The 15,328-nt window shown below is 32.8% G+C and overlaps 2 protein-coding genes across 3 annotated transcripts; one reads left to right on the top strand and one right to left on the bottom strand.

The window, feature by feature from the left end:
* Positions 1–5,484: 5,484 nt before the first annotated feature.
* On the top strand, positions 5,485–6,458 carry LOC105795188 (LOB domain-containing protein 38). The gene is made up of 2 exons (XM_012624708.2): positions 5,485–5,758; positions 5,847–6,458. The coding sequence occupies exons 1-2, from the start codon at positions 5,575–5,577 to the stop codon at positions 6,311–6,313; spliced, it is 651 nt and encodes a 216-aa protein (XP_012480162.1). The 5' UTR covers positions 5,485–5,574; the 3' UTR covers positions 6,314–6,458.
* A 4,732-nt stretch (positions 6,459–11,190) lies between these two features.
* LOC105795184 (QWRF motif-containing protein 2) lies at positions 11,191–14,967 on the bottom strand. Of its 2 annotated transcripts, none has more exons than XM_012624701.2 (6): positions 13,337–14,967; positions 12,816–12,938; positions 12,225–12,341; positions 12,041–12,130; positions 11,785–11,892; positions 11,191–11,692 (listed from the first exon to the last, which is right to left on the bottom strand). In XM_012624701.2, the coding sequence occupies exons 1-6, from the start codon at positions 14,552–14,554 to the stop codon at positions 11,612–11,614; spliced, it is 1,737 nt and encodes a 578-aa protein (XP_012480155.1). In that variant the 5' UTR covers positions 14,555–14,967; the 3' UTR covers positions 11,191–11,611. The 2 variants fall into 2 exon arrangements, with proteins under 2 accessions (XP_012480155.1, XP_012480156.1); XM_012624702.2 differs by having other exon boundaries at positions 12,816–12,935; positions 13,337–14,961.
* Positions 14,968–15,328: the final 361 nt, after the last annotated feature.

Genomic DNA, 15,328 nt, shown 5'->3' on the forward strand with positions numbered 1-15,328 from the left:
TAGACAAAATTTTAAGCCCATTTTTAAACCGAGCCTACAATTCTATTGAGGCCCTACCCGACCCATTATCACCATTACCTAAATATATTTGTATCATTATTGTTTTATATATATATATATATATATATATATATATATTTGTATTTCTAATTTTTTTTAAATATTCTTTCTCAAGAATTAGTTATCTTCCTCCGATTATAACAGCAGAACAAAGAATCAAAAGTTGGATCTCATACAAGCATACATATATATATTGTTCAAAACCCTGTTTTCCACATATATTATCCAGTTAAAAAAGAACCTTATATGATTAACTGTGAAGCGGCAACAAGTTTAGCCAAACCCTATCCAATTAAACCCCAAAAAAAAACAAAAAAGAAGAAGAAGCCATAGCTGTTACCATACAAGTTTCTGACCGGCTTTGTACTGTTTCATGTACCGTTTATCTCGAAGGTGTTTTTAGGTTTTGTTAAAGCTGACCTATCTGATCTGTATATATAAAAACTCCATTAGCATAAAGACACAAACAAAACCAGTAAAATTTTGTTCACTGCTGCGTTTATTACAATGGAATGAAGAAACATTCTTGCATTGACCAACCATGTTTTGTGTTTTTGCAATGGAGGATAAAAATCTTATATTAAATTGGGTTAATTTCATCAAACGTCCCTAAACTATTATTCAGATTCTAAATTGATCCTAAACTTCAAAATTTTCTAATTGGATATTCAATGTATCAATATTGTTTCAATCTTAGGTTGATTGAGCAGTAAAAGTATCATGAAAGCCTTTATATTAGGAGTCGAATTTCATTTTACCACCCTAAAACTTAAAAAATGGGTAATTTAGTTCTTATACATTAGATCAAAAAGTAAATTGGTCATTCTGTTAAAAATTGTATTCATTTATATTGTTAAAAATTGGTCCACGTACATCGGCATAAGGTACACATGGCATGTCACATGTCCTTGTCTAATTATTCTGTCAACCACACCAGTTTTTAACAATACAAATGAATAAAGTTTTTAATAGAAATGACCAATTTGTTATTTAATCTAATGTATAGGGAATAGTGTGCCCATTTTCTGAGTAGATGGGGCAAAATGCAATTTGATTCCTAGTATAAAGGCCTCAATGGTACATTTACCTTGATTGAGCTTTAGCTCAGTTGACATCATTGCTATTACAATAACAAGGAAGACATGAATTCAAGTGGGCTTAAGCGTGTTTTCCCTGCAATTTAAAAGTTTATACTTTATAGGTAGAACTAAGCATTGTATAAAAAAGAATATTGTATCAATCTAGTACTTTTGTCGGCCTACCTGTCAATTTAGGCACTAATGTTAGTTGATTAGGAGGGTTTACAAATAAAAGTAGCCATCCAATAAAAAAATATATTGTAACAATCTAGTACTTTTGTTAGCCTAGTTGTCGATTTAGACACTAATGTTTATTCGAATTTGACATATAACATTATTTAAAATACATGAATCAAATTGAATCTAGCACATTAAAAAGAAAAGAATGGTGTCAATAAAATTTAGAAATGTTTTTTTTAACAGATAATATCCAATTTCTCCATGCAACAAGTACACATATTTTACAAATTGGCTCGCGTGTTTTAATTATGTTATTGAAATTGTCCATATAATAAATACGCATATTTTATAATTTGATTAACGTATTTTAAACATTCTTTACATTAATTTTGAACTGAGAAAATGTCATAATTGAGGCAATATTGATATTTTTAACTCAATTAAAACATTTTAAAATTTGGAAAAATGATTAAGAATATGAGTTTATGACTTGAGGATGTCTAATATAATTAACCCTATAAAATTTATAAAATCACAAATAAGTCAATGTTGTTTAAATTCAAATGGACCGTGAACTGGTGAGGATATCAGTTGAAAGAGAGGAATTAGACCAATTGAATCATTTGTTTTTTTTAAATAATTTATTTAATAACTAGACAAATTAAAAATCGATGATTTGACTGATTATTCAATTATCGATCTAGTTTTGAAAACCTTAAAATAAACTGGATTCGAATACCTGAATTTAAAATACCATTAAGAAAAAGGCAAAAATCAAAGGAAAATCTGAATAAATTCTGATTCATGGGAGAGGATAGAGCTTAAAAAAAAGAAGAAAAATCTGACCCTATGATTCTTTTTTTTTTTTTTGCCCAAACCCACTTCCCAAACCTCATTTGTCCTTCGATTCCATGGAAGGGACACTTTGAGAATAAAAAGGGGAAATTGTTTTTGTATGCTGTGAAGGAAAGCACCAAAGCTCGAAAACGTCACACATTTCACCCAATCTTAGGCTCTTTTCTTTGTGGTTTCAAATAACGCCAAGCCTTGCCTGACCCTGACCACATTCATTTCCTTTTTCTTTTTTTCTTTTTTTTTGGGGGGGGGGGGGGGGAGAGGGTCATGCAGGGACGAAAGCAATGAAAAGTTAAAGCCAATGGTGATGGATTAGAATCCCATTCCCCACCCAACAAAAACAATTAATAAATAAATAACTTTGATCAATTTTGAGTGTAATATATTTGGATTGAGTCCTACCTTAATTGGCCTGGATATTGTTGTCAATGTAAGAGGATATGGTAGGGGTGTGCAAATTTTGGATAAAACTGAATTAATTCGGTCAGGGTCGATTAATAATTTTTTGAAAGTTCGGTTCGGTTATTTTTTTTTAAATTTCGATTTGGTTAACAGTTTAAAAGGGTCGGTTAATTTGGTTAATGGTAATTCGGGTCGATTAATCGGTCGGTTAACCGATTGAACACCCCTATTTATAGGTTGGGGTGAGGCTATGGATAGCTTTAGGTTTTGTGTCAAAAAGAGCACATATATGATTTGTTGGTATGAGATTACCTATAGTGGTTAAAATATGTTCCAAATTTTTGTATTTTTCATATATTTAAAATTTAAATCTAATTATTTACATTGTTAAAGTTCTTCTATTAAATTTGTTGGTATGACATTCTAAAATTAAAAGAAAAATTACTTAGTAGTCATACAAAAAAATGAAGAAATATTAACATTACAATTAGGGGTTTAAATGACACAGTTGTACTTATAAGCTATTAAAGTTCGACTATAAAAAACTTGAATTTGATTTGATAATTATTGGGTTCAATTGAGTTTAATTATGAAAGTTCGAGCGACTTGCAAGTCTAATTGAATTTTCTTTTATTTTTAGTATATTTTTATATCATGAAAATTCAGTTTTGCCTTTATTACTAGAAAGAGCTTAATTGTGAACAAGCAGAGATTGAGATCAGTTTTACCTTTATTACTAGAAAGAGTTCAAGTAACTCAATTTTGTCTCAAGCCGAGCGCAGAAATTGATGCTCAAGCTCAAGCTCAAGTTCAAGCTTATCACTGTTTGAGCTTGACTTGATTCGATTACACCCTTAGCTGTAATAAGACTTATATTTTTTAACTTGAAAGTAGAAGGATTGAATTCTTTAAAAAAAAAAAAACTAATATATAAAAATACAAGAGCTTAAAACATATTTTAACCATTATATGTATATATTTATGTTTGAATGTAATGTTTGTGGACCAAACTGAAGAATCGGATAAAGATGGTGGATGAGTGGGGAGGTGCGTGTGGGGGGTGACTAAAACTTCAATGTGTGTGTCGGCTTATAAATCTATAAACATCGTCATCCTCGTCCCCCTCTCAACATCACCACCCCACCTTATTTATTTTCTTCCTAGTTTCCGCACTTCGTAAGTACAGTCACTTTGATTCTATGTTCTCCTTATTAACCCCTTTCTCGTTATTAATTTTATCCCAATCCAACTTATGATTCTTTTTAAGGTTAATTATATCAAACGTCCTTAAAGTGTGGTTTCGATTTTAAATTGATCACTGAACTTTAAAATTTAAAGTACTGATATTGTATCAATTAGACCCTCCCTCTCATTAGACGTTAAAATATTAGCTCTATTGATACAGTGTATCAACAGAGATCAAGATGGAGAGGGAAATGGTGTTCTGGTCGGGAAAATAGAGTCGGACCCCCCTAATAGAATGTTTGAAATTACCTAAATCATGAGTACTTTAAGTAGAATCCCGAATCGAGTTATTATATATTTTATTTTATTATAAAAGTTATAACTCTTACTTCATAATCATCTTTATATTTCAAACTTATCACCAAATTTAAATCAAGTATTTAAAGGTGAAAGCCAGCTGGATTGATGGATTAACCCCTTTTTTTCCCAAAATAGGCTAACCCCATTTTATTTAAAAACAATTAGGGTTCAACCAAATGAAACTTCCAAATCAAACATTAGACGAAACTAATTCTTTTATCTTTCTAAAGCTAAAATCCAACAGAAAGATGTATGAGTAATGCCGAATAAAAAACAAAGGGTAAATTACACCCAAAATTACTGAATTGTTAGTAAATTTACGTTTTGGTCACTTAATTTTAAAAAGTTACAAAATATCATTGAACTGTTCAAAAGTTTTCATTTAAGCCACCAGACTATAAAAATTATTGTTATATGACATTTGTTTGCACCAATCAAAAGCTCTCCTTCTTTCCCTTTTTTTATACAACTCAATATTTTTTACATGAAACAATTTGAACATTAAGATTTAGGGTTTAGGGACAAAGGGAGGGAGGATGGCAAGGGCGTTGGCCTCTCTAAATGAGAAATTGCTTCTTTAGACCCCCAAAGAAGTATAAAATCTTAATATATGACAAAATTATAGTTTCTCCCCAAAATGCTAAAATTTCAATTTAGATATTTTGAAAACCATTAAAATATAAGCTAATACAATGGTGAAATTGTATTTTAGTTCTCATGTAAATATATAAATTAATCTTGGGCCGTTAAAAAAATTTCTAACCTTGCTCTTGTTGAACGTCATGAATTTACAAACTAAAATTCAAATAGCTTTATCTTCTGATCTCCAACATTGATCGTCAGATCGACTTGAAATTAATGTATGTTATTTTACTTATTAATGAGTATTAATCCACTATATTGATCATCGAATTGTCGTTCTGAGCTCGTTAACCAAATTGAATAATAATTAAATCAACTTGGATGTAATTTATTCTTAAAAATCATTTATCAGAAACTTCCAGATCAAACATTAGATGAAACTAAATCATTTATCATTCTAAAGCTAAAAATCCAATAAAAAATTTATGAATAATGCCAAGAAAATATACAAGGAAAGAATCTAACGGTCATAGATATCCACGAAACAGAATCCAACGGCTCTGCCAACTTGCCTAGGACCCCTCCAATCTTCTCCTTCCGCGGAGACCCGGAGCCGCCTCTCTCTCTCACCCAATTTCTTTGGAACCCCCAAAAACCCCACACCTCAAATTTCCCCCAGTTTAACCATAGTTAACTATCCAAATAATAAAAAAGTAAACCATGGTTAACCACCAACACTCTATATATTCCTCTGGTTAGCTTCTCTTTTTATTATTGGCTTCAATTATTCTTTTCCTACCAGTCTTTTCAAACACCATAATAAACCTTCCTCATTTCTTCTTCTTATGCTAAGAGTACAAGGTTTATCAAAATGAGCTGCAATGGCTGTAGAATTCTTCGAAAAGGTTGCAGTGAAAATTGTATGCTTAGACAAAGCTTACAATGTATAGAGAACCCACAAGCTCAAGCACACGCCACCGTTTTTGTTGCTAAGTTCTTTGGCCGTGCCGGACTTATGTCATTTCTCTCCTCCGTCGCCAGTCCTCAAAGACCTGGTAATTTTTTAATGGCTTTTGTTGGATTTTTGTTTTGGTTTTTGATTTTTTTTTACTGATGTGTGTGTATACATATATATATTTGCAGCTTTGTTTCAGTCGCTTTTGTTTGAAGCAGTGGGACGGGCAATTAATCCGGTGAGTGGAGCCGTGGGGTTGTTATGGACAGGGAACTGGAACGTCTGTCAGTCGGCGGTACAAACGGTGCTCCAAGGCGGCACGTTGCAGCCGTTGCCTGAATTTAGTGGTGGGGTTTCAGGATCGGATTTTGAGGATGTTGGAGAAACGGTCGGTGTTGGTGGCGGCGGCGGCGCTGGGGGACCGTGTATCCAGTCGGGAGGTTTCGTTGACGTTGTTGAATGTAAAGCATCTGATCTCAATCTCTGCTTGATGATCGGCGACGATGATAGAGCGGTTCAAAGGAGAAGGGAATCTACATCGTCGGAAGAGTCCGAAACGACGACGCTGGGAAGCCGGTTTTCTGGAGATGGTAATAGTTCAAATGACAGCTGCGGCGCCGACGGTGAAAGAAAGCTTTTAAGACTGTTCATTTGAGAGTTTTTTTTTTTCTTCTTCACATTTTGTCTATGTAATTTTGATTATAATTGAACGCCTGTATGAGCTATGATCTTTTGTTTCTATTTTCGGCAATGAAGGATGAAGTTCGATCAAATTTTATAAAATTTCGAATTTCCCATAATTTTTGTTTTGCTCCTTCATTGATTTCCCAAAAAACGAAAGATGTGAGTGAGAAACGTTTATGCCTTTTATGGTTCATGAGTTGCAAGTGAGTGGGCACTACTTCCTATCGTGAAATATGAACAGGAGAAATTGTAAAACTTGGGGCAATCTTAAGGGGTGGCTTGGAACGTGAGATTGCCCTTTGGCTACCCTAAAGAGTCATTTTTATTCTACTATTTTGAATGGCTTTAAAAGAATAACTTTTTTCTATCTAGTACGAGACTCTTCGATATCCTATACTTTTTGACACGAAAATTTTTTGAAATTTTATATTTATTGAATTCATATCGAATCAATCCAGGTAGAAAAACATCAAACTCCTTGTTACATTGATTCAACAATACTATCAAACTTGTTTTGATTGTATTAAGAATGTCTCGTACAAAACAAGGTCAAACATTATAGGTTCTGATAATATATATTCTTTTTCTTCCCAAACCAATAAATAGGAGAATAATGCAGCCTCCCGAACTCACGTTCTCCTACATTGGTAATAATATCCATACTAATCGAACTAAGACTCAACTCACACACATAATAACACTTAAAATAAAATAAAATTCAATCATAATTAAAACATGAAGATATTAAAATATGAAGATGAACCACTTAAAATTAACCCCATTAAACATAATCGTTTTGGTCTCTTTGTGAAACCAATAGTCATTTATGGGAGAGGTTTGTGGATGTAAAGAAACCCTTTGTTGGTTTGGGATTTGGGGTCCATTTTACCCAATATATATAATATTGGTGCTGTTATTTTTCCCCGCATCATCACAGTCCACAAATCAAAATAATGGAACCACCTTCCCCATTTCTCTATATCCATATTCCATGGCCGTCCTTTTCTTTCTTTTTTTTGTTTGTCTGGATTATAATGCCAATAGGGTCCCCTTCCTAATTTATTTTTCAATAACTGGAGACAAGGATAACACGAGTTTCCCAAACTTCATAGCCTCTCAACAAATCTTAAAAATTTCATGCAAAATAATATATATATAAAAGGACCATTGATTTGCTTGGATGGAGACACCCCTATGCTGATGTTGGAGTCTCTTAAATCTCCACTTGCTTCCATGTATAAATTGACTTGTGTTGAGCATCAAATATCTTGAAATTCGGATCCTGTCTGTATTTATATTCTTTGGACTTTTAAGTAGGGGTTTAATTAGAATTTCTACAAATTTTGAGGGATGAGTTAAAATTTTTGAAGATTTTAAAGGGGTTAATGAAAAAATGTTAAATTTTTTCTCGTGTTTGAAGAAACAAGAAATTGTTGCACAATCCACAGTTACTGTTGCTGCAAATTTTTGATAGATTTGCATGGAATATTGAGAGGAAAGCTGGACAATCAAGTTGCAATATCAATATTCCATGGTAGAACTAATCACTTCAAAATAAAATTTTACTTTCTTCGTGATGTTCAAAGGGAAGAAGTGTAACTAGTTTATTGTAGTACAAAAAATGAATATGCTGGTATTTTCGTACAAGCATTGCCTGAAGCCAAATTCGAGTTCTTAAGACAAAAGCTTGGAGTTAATTTGCAGCTCCAACATCAAGAAAGAGTGTTAACTTTTATGATTTTTGAAGTTGCATTAGTTATAATTTATCTTTGTCTTTAAGCAAATATCAGCCCTTATTTTTAGGCAAATAAAATAGTCAAAAGTCAATTTAGATTATGATTTGTAGACTTTTCTAAATTTTAATTTAAAAAATTTAATTCAATAAATACTAATATATCCTTTAAAACTTTCCAATTCAAAATCTTTAAAAATCTGAAAGCTCTAACTAAATTTTTAAAACTTTTGGAAGTTTTAATTAGAAATTTTGAAAGTTTTGAAGGACCTAATTAAAATATTTAAAAATTTGGAAGGCATAATGATGTTGAATATGAATAAGTATTGTGAATTGAATTTTAAATATTTAAATACCACATATTAAATTCAACAAATTTTCATTAGCAATATTATTATTCAGTACTACACCTTAATTTTCAAATCAAACTAGTAAAAAGAAATTAATTTCAATTAATTCCAAATGTGTAAAAAGTACAGGGATTAGATACATAATTAAACCTAATTATAAAGTTTAAAATATGTTGATGATCTTCATAAAAACTTAAAAGCAAGTTTAAGAATCTTCTTCTCTTATATGTTTATACACATAAACACGTTTTTGCTGCTTTTCTTGCATAATTGAACAAAGAATCAGTATGTAGCACATGATGCAATAAAGAAACATGTTCAGAAGGCAAAAGATACTGACGGAGGTGGAGGAGGTCAAAAAGAAAACAGAGCAGCCGGTAAAGGCGGCGGCAATGGCAGGGAAAGGCAGCCCGTGTTAGTGGTGGGGGCTTGGGGTTTTAAGTTCCCTATGCGCCGTAACTTAAACGTGAGTTGTCGCTGACTGCCTGCTTTGGTTGTGTAGTCAAGATGCATTTTAAGTTGTCGCTGTCTTGTCTTCCTATTTTTCTTGCTGTTCGGTGTTCTTCTAGAAAACAAAATATTATTTCTTAAGTGAGTTGCAGTTGCAGACTAGAAGGTTTAGGGTAAATTAAGAGCTTTTAAAAAAAATTAAGTTGGTCAATAGCTCTGCTTCAACTGGCTTACGTGTTTGAGCGACGGTTTGACTTATTATCAATCACTTTAGATGAGACGTAATAGTTGGTGTAATAAGTGACGATATTTTACGAGAATTTCTCCGAAAAGTTACTACAAGAGTTGCTTGTGCTCCGCATATGCGAGGAGTTATTTTAATAGGCTCGCTCCAAGGGGTGATTCCGAAGAACGAAAACTTAACAGGCTTGTCTGAGAAGTAGGGGTATAACAATATGCTAAGTTACCACTATAATATAATTCATCATTCCAAGTAATAATTTCATTAGACATTGTTGACCAATACTTCCAAAATTTGGAAAAGATTGTGAGTGCGAAAAACTTGAATCATTATATTTAACCGATAAATTAATATGACACAAGAATCATGTCGTGTAGGATAGGTTGATGTTTTTGGTGGACAACAACATAATTCTTGTCAAGTATCTATATCATATGTATTGAGAGTTTGACTAATATCACTCATTAATCGAGACTTAATTCAGTTGTGAATTTACTGTATTTTTTTTACAAAGGGTAAATATTATTTTGAAAGTAATTTCTTTTATCTTTTATGTTTTAAACAAAATTTATAAAATACACTCAAAACATTATGAAATTTTTCTGTAAATTTTACTATCTCTACTAAAGATATTTAGTATTTATATCAACTTTTTATAAATTTATTAGATAACAATGGTTTTAGCCCATATCTTAGGTCAAATGTGAAATTACCAAAAATTACTTTTTACATGGCAGTAAATATTACTTTAAAGATATTTTATATTTTATATAAAATTTTAAAAATACGTATATATATATATAACAATATTAAAATAAAAAACACCATGACATTCACTCCTTTTAACTTCATCATTTCAACAAAATTCATATTTAATTTTTATATTAACTTTTGAAAATTTTATTACATAATTGGTTATGAATTTGTTCGAATCATAGTTTGGTAGTAAAATCATTTTTACACATATTTTATTATATAAGTTAGCAATAAACTAATTTAATTAGTAATATTTAATCATTCGGTGACTTTTTTTAATGAAGAGAAAGGAATTTTTCACTTATTTTGAAAAAGTTTTATTTTTACAAGAGTTATTACTCATGTTTCTAATTTTAAGTTTAAATTTGTACTAACTATTAATTTATTTTATATCTAATACATATGTAATAAATAATTTTTTCGCATATTATTACACTAGTAACTAAACGAGGTATGATGTTAATCTAACTCCTCCAATAATTTACACTTCATATTTTAAAATGATGTTTTTTTTGTATAATGATTTATTTAGCTTTCAAGTTTAAAAAATTCATTGTTCTCAATTTAATTTTTGTCTCTTTTAACCGTTGAACTTACAATATTTGTCAAATCATTCCAAAATTAATGGATAAGATATCCACGTGGTCCACGTGTATTAATAATTATATATTTTATAATATTAATAAATATATATTTTTAATTTTTTAAAAAACGATTAATTGTTAACATAACATGCACATGTATACCACATCAATAAAGTTGTTAGACGTTAATTTTTCATCCATTTTAAGATAATTTGACAAACAACACAAATTTAAATGCTAAAAACGAAAAATTAAATAAAATAAAAATTATTATTTTATAAAATTTAAAAATTAAATAAATCATTATCGCTTTTTTTATATTAGTATATTTTCAAATCCAGTAATTTCGTAAAAGATGAAAATGCACACTGTTCTATAGTATCATAACATTACAAGTTGCAACTGGAACAGAGCTTGTTCCACTGAAAACACCAGGGTTATGTTGGGAAACATTGAATGTGGTAATAAAAGAAATCATGAACTAGAATTTTGGTAATGTCAGCCCCTATCAGCATGCCTCTCGTGATTCTCCATGATTCATGAACGCAGTACGTTCATGTCAGATACACGTTAATTGTCTGATTATTTTATCAATTAGACTAATTTTTAACAGAAACGACTAATTTAGTCTTTAATATAATATTTAGAGATTAATTTGTTATTTTTGTATAAATTAAAATAAAATATAATCTAATTCCAAGACAGAAAAAGACAAAATAAACCATGGGCCATAGCTTCATGATGAAGAAAGTTCATTCAATTCCATTTGGTGCACTGAATCTTGATTACAATCACACAACATCAACGTGAATGCAGTTAATATGAATATAAGGATAAAAATGGAAATGGGGACTGTATCTATAAGTTGAACAAGCATCAACAAACATTATACATAGATGATTAAATCAAACCAGGCCAAGAAAATACAATGATATTTTTGGTTATTAAAATATTTACATATACAATGCTTTTTTCCTTTGCAAGTATGCAGAAATCAGTTGAAAAGGAAAAGCCACATTCTAAAATGAGAAACCCGAACCTAACTATATTCGATCCGCTCGTGTTTTGTCCAGTGACCGCATCCAGACATCAGAAAAAACATTGAGTTTGAATGTAATGTTAGGATTTACGGTGAGTAGTCAAATAAAGATCAGTTCTATGCATGTGTTGTCAAGCAGCCGGTAGTGGGTACACGGTTTAGTTGTATTATATGTGACCTCAAGCTACATTCGTTAACCTAATTGAAAAAAATGGACCTTTAATGATAAGCAACAATGAGCAGATCAAGTGCAGAATAGTTTGGAATGTAAAACGGAATGTCGTAATTACCTGGATGGCAGCTAGCGTGGACAAATGTTCTTTACATTGTTCGAGCAAAATCCTTTCGTTTGCGGCCACACTCACGAGTTCGTTCACCAAAGAATTCATTTCCTTCACCTACAAAGGACAAATGGTACTGTTAATTTGGAAGGTTTGATTTGCCACTTTTATGAAATGCAAATTCGGGTGGAATATAAATAAGCATGAGGATTTTCTTCTGTCCAGTGGTATTCGTTACAGCTCTTTTTTTTTTGGTAACGCTAACCTTTGATGATAATGAGCATATTGAGGATGCCATTGCGTGCATCACATCGACCGCTGAACCGACGGCATCCTTCAGATTCTGGATGTCTACCTATTAAGAGAGAAAAACGGATTGCCATAAGAGGAAGAATTAACAGATTGTATATTCAAATGCAGAGAAAAACGGGAAAAAGGAAGAAACTTACTATCGCTTTTCCAACAATTGGAAGACGAAGAGTACTGGCCTTTAAAGCTTCAGTTGCTCCTAGCAAAGAACTCGAGTGATCTCTATCGAGGACTGCCCACGCTTCTAAATGAGCTATCTACAGTCGTCAATCGTAACAAGTTTTAGTCATGACGAAGAGTCAAATTTATCTGTCTTGATTAGGACCAACCAATATTCGCTAACTACTAATGTGGTGATAAAAGTGAACGGTGATTGCTTCTAAAGCATGTTTCTAAAGGGATTGGTAAAGCCCGAGTCAATGTATGTATGGTCAAGCAGCCCCCTTAAACCCTTGCAGAAAGCTTAAAATTTCCTCGTTATAATACCCAAGTCCCGGTTTTGATAATTTCGTTCTCATCAAATAGTATTTCTAAAAGTAGTGCTTTTTTACTTTCATCAATTGAGACCGATGCAGCATGTGGTTTCTTCTGGACTAAGCAAAGCATGGATACAGACATAAATAACATGTTCTATATGATAAATACGAAGAAAGTAAAAATAGAAGCAGTTGTATCTATGAAAAGATCTACACAATTCGATGCTTAAATGAAGTCGAAGTTTCGGATCTTACTTGTCCCTTCAGGATGGAAGTCAGTTTCAACTTTTGCCTCAGTAATAGAAACTTCATTCTCTTAAGAGTGACGGAATGCAGCAGTTCCGATATTGTTACCCACACATTCCACAGATTTTTCTGCTACAAAAGAAGGAACATTCACCATGAACATACCGGACTTATTAGAGAGCATCACGAAAGTGATAACCCCAAATTCACAAATTTATTTTCCGAACCGGCTATTGCATAGAAAACCTAGCCATTCATGTTCATTGTATAGCAAAACCCTGCAGCTCAACTTTAGTACTAGCTCATATTATTAGCAAGTAACGAAACTAACCAATCATTAATCGCATTTACCATTCAAAAACATGACCATTATATGCAAGAACTATGCTGTCACTTGCAGTACAAGTAATCTTTATAGTAAAATAGTTGGGTTCGGCTTGTTTGACAAACTATTACAATGAAGTAAATCGAAAAATTCATCATCGAACATCTTTGGCAACAACAAGATGGACAAGGAGGATTAACCATACCTCTGCACTGAGTTCCTGCACCATGAAAGTAGCTTCGGCCCTTGCATTCGCGAATCTCCATTGCAAATAACGGTTATAAAGAAGTCTCAACGTGTGTGCATCGACAATCCGATCCTCCCCCATTCTCCCTCTCCGAATATCAGCAGAAAAGCTGAGAATTGAAGGAGAATTAACCGAATTACCAAGCATCTGACCACCACCAACTGCATTTCTCACCCGAGCAGGACTTAGACCCCTTAAAGGAGACGAAGCCGAAGACGTCCAAAGCTTACTAGGAGAAGCAGGTCTAGTACTACCTAAACTTTTTGGAGCACTGATTCTAGACCCGGGGCTCGTAAACAACGGTGAACCTGGATCCTGCAACCGCCTTAACCGGCTATTCGTTTCTTGCCAAAACCGAGCAGATACAAGGATATTATGGGAACCATTCCTCCCTTTGGAAACCCCATTTCCTCCATTGGTGCTACCAGATGACACACTATCAGTATCAGATGCAGTGAGATCATAAGAAACCTCATTTACATAATTGGCATCAAGCATTAATGATTGTTGCAATGACTTAACCATCACTGCACCAGATCCGAGCATTTTCCTTTCACCATAACAATCCAAGCTCCTCGACAGCGGATTCGAACCCGAATTCGAATTCCCTTCCCGGGTTCTCCCCGGCCAACGGTGCCGATCCACCGGTTTTGAGTTCTCAGCGTGATCTCTCACTGGAGTAGTTTTACGCCTCTCGGGAGTTACTGCTTTCCTAGTACAACCCACTTGGGGCTTAGCCTTACTAACCGGAATCGAAAACGACTCACCTTGAAACGAAACGGATAAGCTCCTCGATGAAGTGATTAACATCTTGGTAGCAGCTGATAATTCAGTGGACACCTGGTCACCAGGCCGCCTCCGGTCCACGGATTGAGACCGTTTAGGAAGCACCGTCGCCGTTTTATTCCCCGTCGTCGCCACCGCTGTCGTATTAGTAGAACGGGAAAGAAGAGGAGAAGGGAATCTCGTCGGCAACTTGGTTGCTGCTGCTGCCGCCATTGTTGTTGCCGCTGAAGAAGAAGGAGACAAGTACCGTGAAGGAACTTGTCTACCTCTGGGTTTTCTTTTAACGGTGGAGCCATTATCGTTAAGAGGAGACCATTTTTTCGGGGTGTCTTCGTGATGGGTACTTTCTGGGGGAGTTTGTGAATGAGAAAATGCAGCCACCATCATCATTAGAGACTGCCAAAAAGGAAATTAATCTTCTCTTCTACATTTCCTTGGAAAGAAAAATCTCAGTATTAACAACCATGGGTCTTCCTTTTCATGGCTGATAAACCTGAAAAATAATCAAAATATACAAGATTTTAAGCAATTCTCACGATAATGGAGAAGAACCCATAAAGGGATTCCAAATGATTCTGCATTTAAACTCCAATAGCAGTGAAAAACCCACAAAGATTTTCTGGGTTTTCTAAGATACTGAAGAAAAATAGTATGTATGAGGTGAGATTTGGAAGAAGAAAAACTAAAAAAAGAGTTCTTATGAATCTTTGGAAAGATGTTTAGGTTAATTAGTTATTCATAAATTATATTTGAGTTCTAATGAATTGAAAGCATTATAAATGAAACTTTATGGGGTAAAATCATATAGAAATCCATTCAGAAACTGATTATAAAATAATAAACTTGCTTCTTCTTTTCCCTTAATTTTTCAGATTTCTCAATAAATCAATCTCATAACTATTTCAGGTTAACTGTTACTGTCCCCATTCCCATTCTTTAAAAACCTGAATACATTTTATTCTTTTGAAATTAATTAGTATTGGGTATGGTAGGTACATCAATTCAATACTTATGTTTGCAATGTTTGATGCAATTACTTGGTTTTTGGTTTATATTTTAATCGTTTAATTTTAAAAGTTAGAAAATAGTTATTAAATTATTTAAAATTTTTATTTAAATCACCAAATTATTAAAATTGTTATTGTATGACCTTTTTTATTTGCA

This window comes from Gossypium raimondii, chromosome 3 (genome assembly GCF_025698545.1).
Source record: "Gossypium raimondii isolate GPD5lz chromosome 3, ASM2569854v1, whole genome shotgun sequence".
Taxonomy (NCBI): Eukaryota; Viridiplantae; Streptophyta; class Magnoliopsida; order Malvales; family Malvaceae; genus Gossypium; species Gossypium raimondii.